The 18,416-nt window shown below is 38.0% G+C and overlaps 2 protein-coding genes across 3 annotated transcripts; both read right to left on the bottom strand.

Annotated features, from left to right (window-relative positions):
- Positions 1 to 1,456: 1,456 nt before the first annotated feature.
- Positions 1,457 to 12,903, bottom strand: cdc16 (cell division cycle 16 homolog (S. cerevisiae)). Of its 2 annotated transcripts, none has more exons than XM_040005661.1 (18): positions 12,693 to 12,903; positions 12,455 to 12,509; positions 12,101 to 12,195; positions 11,907 to 11,945; positions 11,643 to 11,783; positions 7,847 to 8,006; positions 7,643 to 7,737; positions 7,156 to 7,289; positions 6,871 to 6,950; positions 6,727 to 6,776; positions 6,569 to 6,642; positions 6,330 to 6,455; positions 5,623 to 5,775; positions 4,101 to 4,164; positions 3,939 to 4,000; positions 3,522 to 3,657; positions 2,719 to 2,809; positions 1,457 to 2,288 (listed from the first exon to the last, which is right to left on the bottom strand). In XM_040005661.1, exons 1-18 carry the CDS (start codon positions 12,738 to 12,740, stop codon positions 2,035 to 2,037), a joined length of 1,857 nt encoding a protein of 618 aa, XP_039861595.1. In that variant the 5' UTR covers positions 12,741 to 12,903; the 3' UTR covers positions 1,457 to 2,034. The 2 variants fall into 2 exon arrangements, with proteins under 2 accessions (XP_039861595.1, XP_039861594.1); XM_040005660.1 differs by having other exon boundaries at positions 12,101 to 12,198; positions 12,693 to 12,902.
- Positions 12,904 to 13,381: 478 nt separating this feature from the next.
- cfap97d2 (CFAP97 domain containing 2) lies at positions 13,382 to 15,812 on the bottom strand. Its single transcript, XM_040005840.1, has 6 exons — positions 15,645 to 15,812; positions 14,730 to 14,832; positions 14,428 to 14,508; positions 14,088 to 14,206; positions 13,813 to 13,996; positions 13,382 to 13,674 (listed from the first exon to the last, which is right to left on the bottom strand). Exons 1-6 carry the CDS (start codon positions 15,686 to 15,688, stop codon positions 13,513 to 13,515), a joined length of 693 nt encoding a protein of 230 aa, XP_039861774.1. The 5' UTR covers positions 15,689 to 15,812; the 3' UTR covers positions 13,382 to 13,512.
- Positions 15,813 to 18,416: the final 2,604 nt, after the last annotated feature.

The following is an 18,416-nucleotide window of genomic DNA, read 5'->3' as shown; positions in this document are numbered from 1 at the left end:
AAAACTAAAATAAAAAAAAAAAAGCAAAACAACTAAAATAATAGAAATAACACAATTTTATAAATAAAGAAGGGAAACTATCCACTTGGTTGAAAAACGCATTTATTTAGTTTAAGCATCCACAACGGTCTTTAATCAGTACCGAAAAGTACGTAAGAAACAGTTCTTGCAATAATTACACACTCCCACTCACGCAGTGTGTATGTAACTCTATAAGACAGGCTCTTTCGGTGTCACTGTGAGGATCCTGAGGTGGGCTTCATGTCGCACTGACTCGCAGACGATGAGCTGCCCGCAAAACTCCACGATTCATGGCAGGAAGACTGGCTCGCTGACCGCCCGTGGATGTCTCGACAGGGAACTGCAAAAAGGTCAACAAAGCCATCTCTTCACATCGGACTCGGCATGGATGTGCACACGGCAAACTGGCGTATTTGTCCACAGTGGAATAAACCTCACACTTTTTCAAACCTATTTTTTATAAACAAGTACTTTTATTCTTTCCAAGTACAAACAAGTTTTTTTCTTTAAGTCAGCACTGAACTTAGGTTGGCAGCACACTCACTACTTAGGAAGGTTTCCTTGCTGCTTCTGGTCTCTGCACACAGCCGAGGTCCCTCTGGTGTCGACTCTGAGCTCTTCATGCTGGGGACAAAAGTGGAGCAGGTGTCCAAGTCCCGGCAGACCTTATCGTGGGTGTAAATGCCGGTTGACTTAGTTGGAGTGCAGCCCATCTCTCCACGCTCTCCATTGAACACAAGGACCCCGCGGTAAGTAGCACAACCCTATCTGTCCTGTGTCTCTCAGAGAAGCGATGGAGACAAGTTCGGTGTTTTCACTCGAGCTCAGAGATCCCACCCCTCTCCTTAACTGGAATAAGACACGTGAGAGGCTGCTCAATGCTGCAGGTTAGTTCAATGCTGCTGATCTGCAGCAGATTCCTGCCTTTCCAATCAGCTTTTTAAAAGTTTTAAACACTTCTCACCCACAATGGTTTTTGTTTTTTAGTCCACAGAGCTAAATATATATATGGAGAAAACAAAGGCTGTTGCTTTTTAGAGAAGTTACTAGAAAAACAAGCCAAATGTTTCCTACTTCTAATTTTGTGATACCAGGTTTAATTTTGTCCCTACTGTTTGCAAACACCACCATTCTCAGCTGTGAATGACGAGGTGTCAAAAACCACACAATAAAATGCGTTTTGTTCCTTCAAATCTCTCTGTTTAGTGGTTCAGTTGAACACATTTATGAGCAAACAAATTTTCGTGTTAAGTTGCAAAGAACTCTTTCAACCACCAAACGTATAATCTACAACATTTCAGCTTTGACAACTTAGTAAACAAATGTGTAGAAAAAGAAAAATATTTAAAAACTTCTCATTATTAATCACCGAACCAACTGTGTTCAGTAGATTTTTGAAATCAATAGTAATAATTAAAAAAAGGAAATGATTAGGTGTTATTCAACATTTCTTTATTTCAAGATAAATGCATTGTTTCTTGAAAGAATAATCAAAACGCTTTCCCCCACCAAAAACGGCTTGTTGTTAGCTGGCTCTTTATTCAAGTTGAAAATCCACAGGTTAAGCATTGGGGGTGGGGGCGCTGCCACAGGAACTGTAGTCTTTAATTTATGACGTGAGGTGTGTGGCTTCTTTCCCCTGTTCATTCAAGTGTCATAGGAACACATGATCCCAGTGTCTTAACCCAAGGTCCAGTGCTGTGCCTTTGCTGGGCCAAGTACTAAGCACCTTAACCAAGGCATTCCCCTTTTAAAGTGCATTCATGCAAACATAATATGCAATACAGCAGGTGCCGTATCAGATTTAATCTATACTTACTCATGTTAATAATGTTCACAACTGCCTCTTCTGTGTTTTGCTGCTTAGAGAAACAACCATACAATGCACAAGACGGGGAAACCTCAGGAAGCCTTTGGTAAAGAGCAGGTGCTAAGGTTTTGTGTTGTCCTTGGGCATGGATATGTGAACCTATGCCACCCTGTTGCCACGACAGTTCCACCTCGTGGCAGAGATCACGTGCTGGTGTCTGACAGGGTGTCTAACATCACGTCGCTCTCGTACATGTCACACTCCAGGGTTAACGAGAGCCGAAGCGGCGTCTCCAGCATCATCTTGTCCTGATTTGGGATAGGCGTTTCCAAAGACATGATGCTAGTGTCTTCCAATCTCGGAGTGGCTAGAAGGTCATCAGGCTCTGAGGTGTTCAGCATCTTCATCAGCGCTGGAGTGTTCAAGTTGCCTCGCACCTTATCGTTGATGTCTGTGCCTTAGCAGAAACAAACAGGAAGACTTCATTTTCTGAGGCAGATATCACTCATGTAATTACAATTACGCAGACTTAAAAGGACAGTTAAAGCCCAAATCTATTTTTTTATAATTACCCCTTTAGTCTATAGTGCTATTAATATATTGCTGCAGATAGCTTTGGATTTCAGTGGAGAATATTAGAGAAGATTATGCTTTTCCTGAGAAAGTCTTTTTGCAACCACAGCTATCGCCTCCAGACCTTTTTATTGTCTATGGTGGCATCACAAATACCAGGTTCCTAAGAAGGTGCCTAATCTCACACAAAGGAAATGCCCTTTTAGATAATAAAAAAAGGTGACTATGAATATTTTTTACAGCTAAATTCTTTAACAATTTACTTTATATGAGACATAAGAAATGTGAAAATATTTTCCAAAATTGAAACCAACCTATATATGCATCAGTGTCACCGATGTACATCTCGATACAGTGGCCAAGCATCGTCACAGAGAAAGTGTCATCCCTTTTCAGTCCCAGTGCCTGCCAAAGAAAGACAAAAACACCCCAACAAACTACTTTAACCCTTTTTTAAATGATAAAAACAGATTGTTTTGACTATGTTTTATGTGCTAATAATACAATTAAGTGATTTTAATGGCTGCTAGTATTCTGGACAGCACCCTCAACAACAAATAAAGAATTAAAATGAACGTTTCAAGAGCTAAAATAAGAATTAAAACCAAACATTGATCAAAGTCATGCATTATATCTGTGGCTTAAAAACCCCCAAAACAAAGTCACTGCTAAATCAAAAATACCTCTCTGCATTGGGCAATATTATATTTTTTAAGATGCAACTATAATATAGCTACTTTATCTTATTAACTTGTGATAGAAGTCAAATTTTTGGAGCCAAGTCATTTTATATTTTAAGTGAACCTGTCTGATATCTAGACGGTGTATAGTTTATGTCAGATTTTTCTTGTGTACTTTTTTTGGTGTACGTGTTTGGTTAACTAAAAAAAAAAAAAAAAAAAAAAAAAAAAAAAATGTCATAGGCTATACATTTTTTTCCTTCCTTCCTACTAAAAATGCTACCTAAAATACCAGTAACACAGTAATCTTATGAGAGATTCATTTTAGTAACTTTGTTTCAGACTGTTAAGAACCCACAGGAACTCCAACTCTCTGTGAGTGCCTCTTACTAAAAGACAAACAAGGAACAAAACCAACGGATCCCTTTAAAGTTTACCGTGTGGAAGTAGTCAATAGCACTTTCAAAGTCACCCATGAGGCTGTGCACGTATCCTATCGCAGCATAGGTGGAGGCGTGCTGAGGGATCAACACCAGAGCTTGACGGTGGTACTCCAGAGCCTGGTCGTACTTTCTAAGGAAACAAACACAGCAACATGCAAAGCTGTTACTCACTGAGTGAGCCAAACATCATCAGCAGGCTTTACATGTCATAAATAGTGCATTTAAAATGATTACAAAACTTTCCATTTCTATGTTTGCTGATGGAATAACAACAGCTATATCATTTTCCAATTTATATGTAGCGAAATTAATCAGTAACTATAAAATCAACTTTGAGCGTATCATGTACCATGGCAATGAGACATAACACAGTCTGCAAATACAGTCTTGATGTAATTAAGTAGTACTTACTTCAGTTTCCGACATACATGACCTAAGTTGTTTAACAGAGGCTCCCACTTGTCCACAGTAACCTTTAATTAAAAAAAACAAAATTACAAAAATATTGCAAAGACTTAAGTTTTCAAGACATGGATCACATTGATGGTATCAGTTAAAACAATCAGCTGTTACCTCATTCCCTATGGCTTTGATCTTCTCCAGTGCATCAAGAAACAACTTCTCTGCTGTCTTCCAGCTGAAACAGCAAAAATGTTCTTAGAAGGCAACTAAATAACTGTCTGCAATCTGTGTACTAACACATGACAACAGTGCACTCTATACATAAGGATTTACTCAAATTTGCAACATCTCTTAGATCTCTTACATGGTTCCTACACTGTACTTAAATACCAAGACTGTATAAAAACCAAGATTACATAAATGCAAACACACGTTATGCAACGACTTCCTCAGATGGCTACTTGAGGCTGGTTTCAAAATTGTTGTCACGGTCCAGTGATTTCCAACATTACAGCTGAAACTCGCATGTTTACAGAACAAAAGGTCACAAAAAGCAATTTGTCCATAAACTCCCCCTTTAAGACAACTGTACATGATTTAGACAACTTCAATGAACTAAAGCTTAAAATAATGCATAATTAAATGATATCTGTGTATGTGTGTACGTGTACACTTGGGTGCTCACAAAGGCAGCAAAACTTGGTAACTAGCTGCTAAATTTACCTCATTTAATTATCTGCTTGTTAAGTGACGCACCAAACCTGCTTACGGGGCCAAGCTCCTACTCTGTTCATTAAGGCTGTCGTCCTTTAAATGTGCTGTAATGCTTTACATCTTTGTTTAATTTAATATAAACACCCTCTAAAAATAAGCTCTGATCATTGTCGGCTATTCATGTGCATCATGAATAGCCGAGGCTGTTTGAATGGGTAGATTAAGCTGAAGTTTAGCAATTTTCCAAAGGAAGTAATGCAAAACACGCACAAAAATGTTGATGTCTAACCTCGCGCTGTGGATGGATCATTACAGATGTTCTGTTGACTGGAGTTTGTTTTAAGCGTCTTTACCTGCCCTATGATTGCATTTCTTTGCCCATCGGGAAACCTCACATTAAGTTTTATTGAGGGAGAAAAAGTTAACGTTCATCCTCCATCATTACTTTGCTAATGTGTTTTTAATATCCTAATTAGCTACATAGCTTTGTAGCTAGCTACCACCTAGATCAACTTCAATGGACAAACATTGCTGTTGTTTAGTTTTCTGTCTTCATTCAAGTCTGAAGTGATACCAGAACAGCACATTTGAGCTTTTTAGAAATCACTCAATCAGAACATGGTATAATCATCTTCAGGTGGAAACTACTGAGCTAATTTTGTAACTGTTAAACTTCTTAAATCCTCTTTTTCATAGATGCTTGGGTGGTTAAGCTCTACTGTAACACCCAGAAGAGCAGCCACACTGATCATTTTATTTAAGATGAAAGAATTTGGGCCATTTTTAACTCTCGTTCATACCACAATGTTTGTTTGAATTTGTAAACCGAAGCAGAGCTGCAGACCAACAGGAGACATGAGCGTAATTACACCCATCCATTCTATACAGTTTATGATACCAATATCCATTTGCTGATGACAACATTTATCCTAAATGTGTCCAACAAAAAGTTTAAGGGTGTTTGTGCCGTCATACTCACTCTCCATTTTGAAATGCAACCACTGCCACTTCATGAATGACAAATGGGTCCTCTGGAGCAATGCTAAGAGCCTGGCTGAAAAAACGTTCTGCTAACTTGGAGTTGTTGGTTAATCCATACTCCAACCCAATGTAGAGCATGGGCAAGTGACACCTGTGTAACAGAGTACAGGAAACAGGAAAGCTGAATCTATCCTCATCTCATGTTTTACAAGCACGTCAATGCACACAGAATACTCAACAATAACATGACCTGACTTTTACATGTGACAGTATGTTGTGTTTCTTAGTCACCATTATAGTCTAGAAAGATTCAAGGAGTCAAAAGCATGCACTTAAGCATGAATGTAAAGCAGGAATGTCACAATGACCCCAAAACAACACCACAAACACACAAATAAAAGGTTGTAAAAATGGCTGCAGACATTTAAGCCAATATTTTTTTCTTGTCAATAGCAGGAAACGCTTTTATACTCGTGGCTCTCAGCATGTAATCTGGCAAAAATACAGCAAAAATATATGTATGTTCAACACAACCTGGATGGCATTATGCTTGGATACTGCTGAGGTTTTTAAAGGACATGATAGAAACATTTGACTCTTTTGTAATTAAAGTTTTAACAAAATTCTTTACCAACCGCAGCTATTTACAGACAAACATTTTACATGCGTATGGATCATTCTCTGACACATCAATCATCAACCTACCCTTTCATCAGCTGAGCAGCAGTGAAGTAGGCAGCCATGGCTTGGTCATGCTCACTCTCCACCGCAAAGGAATGCCCATAGGCAATCCATGCAGGACCGTAAGTCCTCTCCAAAGTGGTGGCTTTGCTTAAGGAGATGTACAACAGCAAATATGTTTGAGAGACCAGAACATAAACTGTCAGTAACTTTTTTTTTGTAACAAAAAGGATGGATTTCTCTTTAAGAGGGAACATAAATACCTGAGGTATCGTCGAGCATGTTCGTTTTTATGGCCAACCATGAGATAGTAGCAACCCACAGCAAACCAAGACACCTGGTTAAAAGGTTTTTAGTTATCAGCAAAATAATTGGGGGAAAAAAAATGTATAACAGATCAAATAATGAAAAAAAAACTTACTGGGTTGTTGGGATACAAGTCTACAAGTTTGTGTGAGAGGTAAAACAACTCTGCACGGACAAAAACAAAACAAAAACATTAAACTGATATTCAGGGGAACCAAACTAAACATGCTGTATGAATAAACCCGTGTATATATTTTACCATTTGCTTTTCCAAGCTCCACCAGTGTTCCTATGTGGACTGGCAAACAGCTGGCGTGGAAGGGGTCTTTAACCATTACCCTGTAATCAAAACAGGTGTACTTCAGGTACATCGCCAAAATCAGAAGTCACAAAAAATGTATTTGCTAGTCATTCATAAATCTAAATGTATACAAATATAATCTAGTGTAGTTAAAGAGCAAAATCTACAGCTAGATTTCATTTTCTTAGATTCTACAGTGGCACTAAGTCTGCTACTACTAAATGAAAACCCTGGGACACCTACATTGATGTGAGTTTGTAGCACATCTTGAAATCACAGTTATAATAATGCCTTTCAGCAAGAGACACGACGACATCCAAGTTGTCCTGAAGACCATTGACCATCTCTGGCACCACTAAATCACTGGGCTTGTTATACTGCAGAGGAAAGCAGAGAGAGCATGTGTGAAATTCATGTCTGTGAAAGCACATAGCAAGGTTAAAATGTGAGATGGTGTGAAAACAGACAAAACCATCACACAGCAACAACAGACAACAGTCACTCTACACACTCATGCTTATAATAACTGCATAGAGATCATTTTTCTATAATTTGTCATCAGCAATGGCAAACCAGTGAGCTGATATCACAAAAAATATCCTTAATCATAAATTCACTGTTAGCGTTGGGCCTTTGGTTGCAATCCTTGAGAAGAGGGGAAAAAAATACCCCCAACTTTATAAATTCACAGTTAAAATCCAGTTGTTAAACTAAATGCATAACCCCTTACCTTCTTTAATTTATTCTCAAAAAGGAAGTGTAACAGCTCCTCTTCCTCCTCAGTGCACTGTTGACTCAGAGGAAGGGAGTCGAGGAACTCCTTCTCTGTTGAAAGATGAAAACGTACAGCGTTGTTATAAACTACTGGAATTATTATGGCATTAATGTGCACAAAATGGAATTCTTAGTGCACACGCTGGCCACAGAGTCTCACCTTCCTGTGCAGTCAACATGTGGTGGGACGTTAAAAGGTCAAAGGCTTCAAAGCAGTACACATCCAGTTTCAAGGCCTCTTTGTAGCTGGAGGTGGCCAGTGGTCTGTTATCCATGGCATCATAGATCTTACCCCGCAGGAGGCAGATGGAGCTGCTGATCTGAAATATTTCATTGGGAGCAAAGATGAATAGAAAGAAAGGTTGAGTCTATGACACTGGACATAAATTCATAGAGTGTTAATACTCCATACATAACAACACTGGACAGCATTTTGAGATAATTCTCACATCCTGAAGGAAAGGACAATTTATGCTATTTCTCTACAAACAGAATTTGTGTGGATTGCACAGGGACATAACTCACTGGTACAAAGGATCCTTCATGCCTCAATACGTGTTCAAAGACCTTGATCATTCTTAATTTGTTTGAAGTGTGGGTGCTTATTGAGGAACTTGAGCATAGGTAACTGGTTTTTAAAATAGATTATAGAATTCACTAATCTCAAGTCCAAAGGAGGAGAGTTACAGAGTCTGGGGGACATTGTTTGTGCTAAAATGTTTCAACCCTTCCCGAACGCTTCTTTCACTGCACATGAAAATGGTTTTCGCTAAAGGTGGAAACAGAAAATGTGGTTCACAAAAGGTACAAATATACTATTAAGTATAACCTAGCTGTGTAGACATAAGAGAAGATACTATCAGCTGGTGATGTGCAAACCAAAAGTGAGCAAATGACTCAACTGAGCACCGCTCGCTGCACTCACTAGTTGTACTCAATAACACAGGAAGAGCAAACGATGAATGGAAATGGAACATGTTTACATGGTAGGAAAGAAGAGCAACCCAAGATACAACATCGCAGATAGAAAATATTTCTCAGTTTCAGTTCCTGGAGAGTTACAAGGCTCGATTATGTTTGTTAAATTAAATTGTTAAGCAGTTATTTCACTTTTACTTAAACTGGATATGAAACTCTACATGTATTAAGGTAATTTCCACCATGGAGCCCTGCTCTAATTGACTGTCACAAATCTAACACTGTCTGTGAAGCTGGAATTACAAAAAATAAGTGTTTTAAGTTAAAAGTGACTGTTTTTAGAGCATGTCTAGCACCATCTCGTCCAGTACAGACTAGAGATGGCACGATACCACTTTTTTATGTCCGATACCGATACCGATATCATAAATTTGGATATCTGCCGATACCGATATGAATCCGATATAGTGTTTTTTTAATCAACAAAACTGTTTTTTAAATATCTTGCTGCATTTTGTATAAGTTCATACTCAAGTTTAAAACAACAACTACACTAAAGCTATTCTGTTATACCTGTATGCAAAAAAAAAATATTTCATAGTTCAGCAATACTGATCAATCTAATAAACTTAAACCTACACCATCCTCCCTATTCTGGTATTTTAAAGAGTACTTAGCATAAATATTAAGCAACCTAACTAATAGGGTTCCAACTCCCAGCAACAATAAAAATAAATAAATAAAAAATAGGGAACCACCCCTCACGCTCCACCTCATGATGCTTAATCGACGTAATCAACCTTAATTTGATGCAGTGTGAAAAAAAATGCACAGAAATCAATTATTTTTCAAGAAATATTAAATAGATTCAACATCTTTCTTCAACAAAATTGCAGACTGCACAGATGGTACCTTCCCAAAGGAAAAAGTACTATAGCTTACTAGGGTATATTAGACTTAACAGTTACTATATGCAGTAATGGACTTCTATACATTTTACATCAGATTAAAACTTTGGGTGTAAGATTCAGATAAATATTAAATAATTAAAAGCGAGACATTTTAAATGAGAATAAGAAAGAAAAGTATGTCTTTGTGCCCCCTTTTCCCTGTTAATGCCCTATCGGCCCCCCTGGCTAAACTTTGCTAGATGCGCCCCTGCACAGTTACCAGCGTCAGCTACGTAGAAAAAGATCCTCGAGTAGAAAGTAATATTAAATAAATTCTAACAACAGCTGATCAAGCTTAAACGTGCTGCTGTTGTTCAGCCACTGGTTTCCTCTTTCTGGTGCAAAGTGGGCCAAAAGCAAACAAGAGAGACGGAGTCGCAACAGAAAAGCCGATCAGCTGATCGTTAAGCAGTTTCATGATTGAAGTAGCAGCAAGAAGAGGCAGTCGCTCCATATATCGCTTGTTAAGCTTAACGCAGGAATGCTTTACAAACATTCAGAGATGGACTTACACACTTGCTTTACTTCTCTCGGGATAACTTTGTCGGAGATGAAATGCCGGGTTGCTAGCGAAGCTCCAAATGCTATCCAGACCACCCACAGGTCCCGCATGCCACAGCCGCTCTATCACGTGATGCATACTGCTCCGACGTGCTAACGTTCTGAGGCGAGTTACGGCGCGTTGCAAGTTTTGTGAGGTGCTTTCGTGATATTTAATGGATCGGATTACATTTTTTATTTTTCTCCGATATCCGATCCAGTAATTTAGGTCAGTATCGGACCGATACCGATACGTAATATCGGATCGGTCCATCTCTAGTACAGACTGTGACTTCACTAGGTTGATTGCTGCTAACAGACTAAAATTAGTTCATATTAGCTAAATAGTGACAAAAACAATATCACAGTGGGAAAAAAAGAAAGCTAAAACTAAAAAGCAGTCTCAGGGTGTCATTTTTATATGGCCCCTGACTGAAACAATTCGTTTCATGTTAAAAAACCAAAGCTATACTGCCTACTGTCACTCTGTGTCTCTTAAGCATCAAATGGTTTCTCGTTGTTGGCTAGTTGTTAAATACTTTTGTAAATGATGTCTGTGCGAAGGAGAGTGTGCTTGAGTCAGGTGCTCCAGCAGTTTAACAGACTGACAAGCTGAGCTGAAGTTGACGCCGTCTCCTCTGTATTCAATTTTCCCTCGTGAGGTCATGTGAAAAGACCACGCCAGCTGGCAGAGCATGTCCACAGGATGCAATCAGCACTATTTTATACAATAATCGAACACTCAGTTATCTCAACGTTAAGTGTCTTTTTCTAAGCATACCCAAACAGGTTACAATATAACTGGTTACTACATGTGATCAGGCCACAAACATAACACTAAGTCAGTATTGTAGAATATTGTCCGCAGCTAAAACGTAAGGGGCTTTACGAAAATTCCTAAAGTCCTCAACAAGATCAACTATCTTCTTACTGTTATGTATGTTTGTATGCACCTCCATCTCCTCCCTAACAGGTGGGCCAATCTGAATGAAAGTTTGCAAGAACATCGTCACACATACAGCAATTAACTACACTAAGCGGTGCAAGACCAAAGCCAAGAAGATTATGAGGGATCTCTCCCATCCCAACAATGGACTCTTCTCACTGTTGAGGTCTGGGAAGCGCTTCCGCTCCCTTAAGGCCAAAACAGAGAGAATGATGAGGAGCTTCTTCCTCTTACTCTCTGTCATTACTACACATCAGTAACTGTTTATTCCACTGTATACTAGTGGTGCAACAGATCAAAAGTCTCACGGTTTGGACTGGATCATGTTTTTTTCGTCACAGATCGGATCAATTTTCAGATCAGCAGAAAAAAAAAGAAGAAGAAAAAATTTAACTTGTCATTTACTTATTTAAGTATTTTTTGCCTATTAAAAACATTCAACTCAAGACTCATTCCACGCAATTATATAAAAACAAATTAAGGTGCAATATAGGGCAGTACAGGGCTTTCTATCTACAACTCCGCTGTGATATAGTGAGCGGTCAAATCATTTAAAAATATAACTCATTAAACATACACACCACATGGCAACCCAGACTTACAGAAGCAGGGGACATGTCCCAATCCTTGGTTGATTCTGATGTCTCATTGTCTTCCTTTCCACTCCTGTCCAAAAGCTTTTTGCTTGCTGGCTCTTCTGCATCTAAGATATCCAAGGCCTGCTGGAACTCTTTGGCAGCATACTAGAAAAAGCAGAAACAAATAAGAAGCATTAAAAATGACAGATCTAATCGATTATCTGCAATTTAGAAGATTGCAGAAAAGGCTCTAACAACTGGCATGTTGTGCATCTTCCATTTACTTACATGACACCTTGCAGCAAGATACTGACAAGCTCCGTACAGCTGTTAAAGAGAAGACAAGAGATGTTTAAAACTTTGGTCTGACATTATGCTGCTGACTTTTTTATGACAAACAGTTTAACTCTAACACACACCACTCCCGTACTAAACACGGTTATAAAGGCAATCACCCACTTTTCAACACTCACGCAACGCACCTTGTCAAGTTTACGTGAACGGAGGGCATGGGAGGCTCTGTGGTACTGTGAGGTCAGATAAAGGCACTGAGCAAGCCAGTAAATATCCTGGGGATCTTCTGTATGTAAACAAAGTCGATAGGGTTATCAGTTTTAGAGGTTAGGAAGTTATCGCTGGCAGGTTTCACACCAATGAAGATGTGCTAGGATGCTAATCTGTTATCCGCCCAGACCGCTAGTAAAACTTTCAGCTGCAACGTAACAGGAAAACGTAACCACTTCCCATGAAGCACCACACACACCATCATTAGTTTTGCTGACAGGTTAAGTAATGCTACTCTAACAGACAGATTAGAACTACCGTAATTTGCTCACCGTGAGAGAGAGATGCTATCTTGTCGGCCCAAAACAGAGCACTCTGGTACTGTTGCTGTAAACAAACACACAAAGGCACCGCATCAGTCTCCAAAATATATGTCAAGCTGCTCACTGGCTGTTATTTGTTAAAGAGGAAAACAGCAAGAGTTCGTTACCACTGACACCAAACGTGCTAAAAAAAAAAAAAAAAAGCTAGCGTAAGCTAGCAACACAGAAACTAATATTTTTTTCCTACCTGATCGATGTATTGCCGCACTCGCTTTCTGAGTCTGTCGAGGTTCATTTTGACTTTTTAAAAGTGGACTGTCAAAAGTTCTGACTATCAAAAGTGTGTCATTCTAAGAAGCAGAGGAAGCTATGCACTAAAACACTACGTGAGATCTCGCTAGCTGCGTAAAATCAAACCCGCGGCTTCTTTCTGCAATGAGTGCTCCGCTAAACCGTTCCGTAAGGAAACTACGTCGTGATAGAAAGTTCCACGTTGATGCTCCTGGCCCCCGGGCCGCCTAACAACAACAACAACAACAACATTATTATTATTATTAGTAGTAGTAGTAATAATAATAATAATAATAATAATAATAATATATGTTATTTCAGTGTATTTCCCCTGTTTTTATTTGTCATCACATTAACAACAGTGAAGACAGATACAACAGGAACACCTTTCATCTTACAGCAGTTAAATAAACACAATACATGCATAACAAATAGAATAAATCGGCAGAATGGTATAGGGATAAAAGAGAAATACATTTTAAACACTAATGACTAAACAAATATCTTAATAATGTAAGAAGTATTCTGAAAGTAAAAATATAATAGAATGAAGTCAGGATAAAATGAAATACAAATAAAGTAACAATATGAAAAAAGGAAAAAGAAAACTGCATTTAAAATTGCTTACCTAATCACAGAATAACAAATACTGCACGGCATTAACATTTTTCCTGTTTTTATTTTTAGGTTTATTAGGAGTCCTTGGCATTTTTAAATACATCAAAAACATGTGACTTGTCAGTGGAATGACTGCTTTAATTGATTTATTTTGAATTTTAGGGTGTATCTTGTGATTTCTTTCTTTCATTCCTTTTCTCATTTGGTAGTGCATTTGTTTTAAAGGTATCTGTGTTCCTGTATCCTCTTCCTTGTTGCTCGTTTTTCTTCTTTTGTTTTGCACCACATTTCCTGCTTACCTTGCTGCTTTTTTCTTGTCCCTAGCAGTGACACATGAGATCAGGTGTTCACATTTTTATCTGATTTGTACATATAGTGTGAAACAAAAGCATATAGAGCATAGAAGTTAAGGAATGCAATGCAGCTTTAATACACACAAGGAAGAAAGAAAAGGACACCTTTTGCTGATTTTCTCTGTCATGAGGATAGTGACTAATTCTTTCCATCACTTCGGTAGTTTTGAGCCAATCCTCGTGCCAAGCCCTCACATAGAAAGGTTTGCACTGGCTCAGTTTAAGCTGGATCCTTTGATTCTCTTGGGCAATTCTGAGCATTTCCAGCTGCTGATTTTTGTTCCCAGGGCTATATTGAAGAAAAAGAAAGCACAATTAAGCCGCCTTATTTCTTTGAAAACCCTATTGTTCTGACACGGTTATTACGAAACTTAACTGACCTTTTCTTTTCATAGAAATTCCAGTTGTCGACTCTTCCAGGTGTGCTCATAATATGTGATATATTCTCTCTAAGCCTATTGTTTTCTCTCTGAATCTCCAGCATCCTCAGCGATTCAGTCTTAATTCAACAAAATGTGATTAGAAACAGTCACATTTACAGGAGGTTATTCTAACTACATGTATGTAAAAACTGTGTTTTAGTCACTCTAAAACATTGTTATTACATTGGATCACTTCAGGCTTCACAATACTTTATTCTACACTGACTGGAGGTAAAAATAATTTTGTGATTCTAATTATTCATTTAAATTTCTTATGTTTTCTCACTCAAAGGACAACCTTGTGATTCTTCTGCTTGGGAGTGAGGTGACTATATGTCTTTGGTGGACCCGTGTTTACTACTGGATTTGCTGTCATCACCTTGGGGGAAAAAAACACATACATGTCTGTCTGAGGCGGTAAACCGTGATTATCCTGACTTTAAAACAACTGTATAAAACAAAAAGGTAGATTAGTTTGTGACAAACCCCCCCCCCCCCCAAACAACCTAAGGTCAAGACATTTAGAATATGGGCAAACAGGGAAAATGATGACAAATGTTTTTTTTAAAAAATGTAAAAATCAAAGACTTTTCTCTTAACTCTTTTTCTGTGCATGTCGTACGCAGCCTGGTCCAATTTCTCCTGCAGGTATTTGCTTGCAGTGGGAAACAGGGGCACTGCTAAGGGATGCAGCGACGGCTTCCTGTAAAGAGAAAACAGAAAAAAAAAAAGCTGCAAAAAACCAAGCCCTTTACACTCAGCAGAAAACAAACAGGTTCACACATTTTAATGATACAATGAAAATGAAGAAAACTATAACAAATAAAATCCACATGGGGATTGTTTTAAAATTGCTCAAGATTATTTAAAATAGAATCAGAATCAGAATACTTTATTAATCCCTGGGGAAATTATATGGGTTATGGTTGCTCCAGTCCAGTAACATTAAGAAAAACAAAAGCAAAAACAAAAACAGACTAAACTATTAGCAATACAATATATTAAGATACAATGAATAGCACAATATAAGGAATAGCACAATAAAAGTATGGGCAAATTATGCAAGAATAACAAGCTCTGGGATGCCCTGTCCAGATCAGGGGTGCTTCTTTTTTCTAGTACCTATAACTTGGCCATCTCCATGGCTCTTATACACCTGCTCTATGTGGCAGGTATGTGTTTCTGTTTCATGGACTGTATGTTTATTTATGAGTGCTTTAGATTAACTTATTTGTATCCAGTTCCAGTCATGTAAACGAAGTGAATCCCCCCAAAGGTTCATGGTCCCTGGAAAGTTTCTGCAGTGGAAAATAGGCTCATGCAAAGAGGACAGCTTTGCTGAATAAATAAAGCAGTAGGGCCTATGTATAGAGATGGGACTTTTTTTTCCCTAAATTGTCCAGCATCTCTTAATCCAAATAAACGACGGACAGTTTGTTAACAGGGTGCATCAACAGTTGGCGCGTACGCCAATAAATCAATTAGCGTAAATACCCTCCGGGCTCCCTGCCTCACCTTGCAGTCTGTGGTTGCCCTGCTTCCTTGATTTCTTTACTCATCTTTCCGAGAGTACGCTGAACCGTCCGCGCGGACTAAAGCTCAGAAAACTGCAGTGTGTTTCGTGCCAGTCATACACGGTTGCCATGACAGCAGAGCGAGAGAGCGGAGATGAATGGTTTCAAACGATGCGCCTGTTTGGTTTGTTCCACACAGAGAAACACATACAGCCACAGAGATAGGCTAATTAGCGAGCAGACTGTGGAGCGAGTGGCTGTAAAATGAGCCCCTGTGTGAAGACGCATTTACACATAGTTCAAAGCTGAAAATGAGGAAAATGAGCTAGAACATAAACTGCTTTTATTTTATTTATTTTTTTAGTTTACTTTTACAAAGAAAAACAAACAAATAAATAAAGTCTGACACTTACTGTGTCTGGCTAGACGTTATATCCACTAATCACTTTGATCTCTTCATCTTTTAGAGCATCAGTGGAATTAATTTAACCATATGTAGAATGAATCTATAAGCTGTAAGGACACAGTATACATCTTTTGTATTTTAAGTACATACGGTCAATAACAGTGGAAAACTTACACCAGTGCCACTTAAACTAACACTAGTGCAAACTTAGTTTATACACAAAACAAGAAATGACATTGTTAGATTTTGCCTGGTCATGAGGAAAAATGCCGGGAAAGTTAATTATTGTGAAACCTTTAACTTAAATTAGAAATACAAAGCATTACACTTCTATACTGTGGTATCACGTTGGATTATTTCAATGTGTTTATAAAGTATTATGTATATCATCCGGGAAATAAAAGACAGAAAGAGGAAATCAGAGTTGTTGAATGAAACCTATTCTAGTGATTTGACTCTATGAATGAATATACATGCAACACTTCCCCCTACTGACAGGAACTGGCTACGACGACTTTTGACACACATAGCATTTTTACTTTTAAGCATTCAAATTTCACGCTAGAAGGAACAACAACAACAACAACAACAACAACAAAAAAGCACTGATGAAAAAATGGTCACGTCACCGTTTTTTCACACCCTTATAAGCTGTTATAAATGTTGTCATTAAGATAACAATTAGCCAGAAAAATAAACTGTAACATTCGCTTCACACATATCTCAAACCTGTAAATACTCATAAGCAAACTGTTCTTCAAGTACAGGTTTAATGAGAATATTGCACAATCACAAAGCTGTCGTAGACGTTAGCAGCTGATGTCGATCTGTCACGGCTACAGGCCTCATGTCTGGCATTTCCCCACAGATGCCCTCAGAGGTGAATTAATTGGCCCTCCTTCCATCTCCCAGCGTAGTCTTGCCTCAGTGCGTGGGAAGCACTCTCATGAATGAATTATATGCAATAAAACATTTCCAGTCCACTTTGTTATTTTGTTGAATAAGAGGAGACGTGTTGATGGGACAGACGGAGAATACCAAGATGGAAAAAAATCATGTTACATGCCTCTAGATCTCTTCCATCCTATTTTTGTTTTGTTTTTACACTTTTGTGTTTTTTGTTGAACAGTTAAACTGAGATATTTGTAAAATGTTTCTAGGTCTTTGAATATGTGTGATTATAGCATGGGCAAATGTCTGTGACCAATTTTGAATTGATTTGAATACTAAGCCCTTCAGGACCGATGACGTTTTGAAGGCATTCTTGTGCAGTTTATTTATGAATTTATTGAAATGTTCTGACTAAAACCCAAATTCCATTTCTCATGTAGACTGCAGGCGACATTTGGACATAAAACTCAGACCTTTCCAGGGACTGTTGCAGAAACTTTACAAATAGAGTTTCTGCTGTTTCTGCTGCACAGTGTTTAACTTTGTCCAAATAAAAATTTGACATGTTATCAAAATGCTTAAACCTTGGTCTTATAAGAACATAGAGCCTTCTACTTTCAGACTGTTGTGTACACTTTCTGCCAAAGACTTTCCCAGATTTTAATACTGTGTTTACATTCACTGGCTTGGTATGATTATATTAGCATACTAATATACTATATTAAACTATATGATTCATCAATTTGAAGAAAGCCCTCAAGTCCTAATAGGACATGGAGAAAAGGACAATGTTGTTGAGCTTTTGGTAGCTTAAACAGTGGCTTTTATGTGCAAACAGTTTTAGAAGATTTGATTTTTAGGCTGCAGTTGTCAGATTTAAGGTTGGACTTTTGGATTTGACTGGAATATTCATTTGTATTTATGAGTTGGGTTTTTTTTTGCCAGAATTTTAAGTAGGTGGATCAAAAATGACTTTGATTAATTGCATTATTTCATTTGATTAATCATTTATTAAAAAACAACCACAAAAGAACCCCAACAAAACAAAAGCAAGAGCCACTTTGAGAACATAAACTGCTGCCAAGGCAGCTCACCATCCATCCATCCATCCTCTTCTGTTGGTGGAATAATATTTTGTTTTTGTATATGCTCTTCATCTTTGTTAGTTTTTTAACAAGTTTGCATTTGTTTTTATTGCACTGCAAAGTGCAGGATTTTGTTTTCCCTGTTGAAATGCATTTTGAAATACTTGACATAATTTTGAATATAATTATTTTGTATTATTTGTCATTTATACAGTTTGTCTTACTCTTGACAATACTTTCTTTATAGATGCATATCGCATCTTAAGGTCACCGCATGGTTCGAAAGATAGAAGACATTTTAAAGTTTGAAAGTTTGACCTTTTTTGACCTTGAAAAAGACGACAGAGGCCCAAACTAAATTTAGAATCCCCCCTTTTCCTTCCCTGTATGC

The sequence above is a fragment of the Simochromis diagramma genome, unplaced genomic scaffold, assembly GCF_900408965.1.
Source record: "Simochromis diagramma unplaced genomic scaffold, fSimDia1.1 OVJJ01000501.1, whole genome shotgun sequence".
NCBI lineage: Eukaryota > Metazoa > Chordata > Actinopteri > Cichliformes > Cichlidae > Simochromis > Simochromis diagramma.
Note: the sequence above shows the minus strand (reverse complement) of the source record. Positions and strands in the feature narration are given on the sequence as shown.

What these genes read in the sequence shown, in the direction of transcription:
- cdc16 (XM_040005660.1), bottom strand. Translation starts at nt 12,740, where the DNA reads ATGAACCTCGACAGACTCAGAAAGCGAGTGCGGCAATACATCGATCAG. An exon ending in CATGTTGACTGCACAGGAAG is followed by an intron (nt 7,738 to 7,846) that starts GTGAGACTCTGT and finishes ATCTTTCAACAG; the next exon opens with AGAAGGAGTTCCTCGACTCC. An exon ending in TTGAGAATAAATTAAAGAAG is followed by an intron (nt 7,290 to 7,642) that starts GTAAGGGGTTAT and finishes TTTCCTCTGCAG; the next exon opens with TATAACAAGCCCAGTGATTT.
- cfap97d2 (XM_040005840.1), bottom strand. Translation starts at nt 15,688, where the DNA reads ATGAGTAAAGAAATCAAGGAAGCAGGGCAACCACAGACTGCAAG. An exon ending in GGGCAACCACAGACTGCAAG is followed by an intron (nt 14,833 to 15,644) that starts GTGAGGCAGGGA and finishes TTCTCTTTACAG; the next exon opens with GAAGCCGTCGCTGCATCCCT. An exon ending in CCAAGCAGAAGAATCACAAG is followed by an intron (nt 14,207 to 14,427) that starts GTTGTCCTTTGA and finishes TGTTGAATTAAG; the next exon opens with ACTGAATCGCTGAGGATGCT.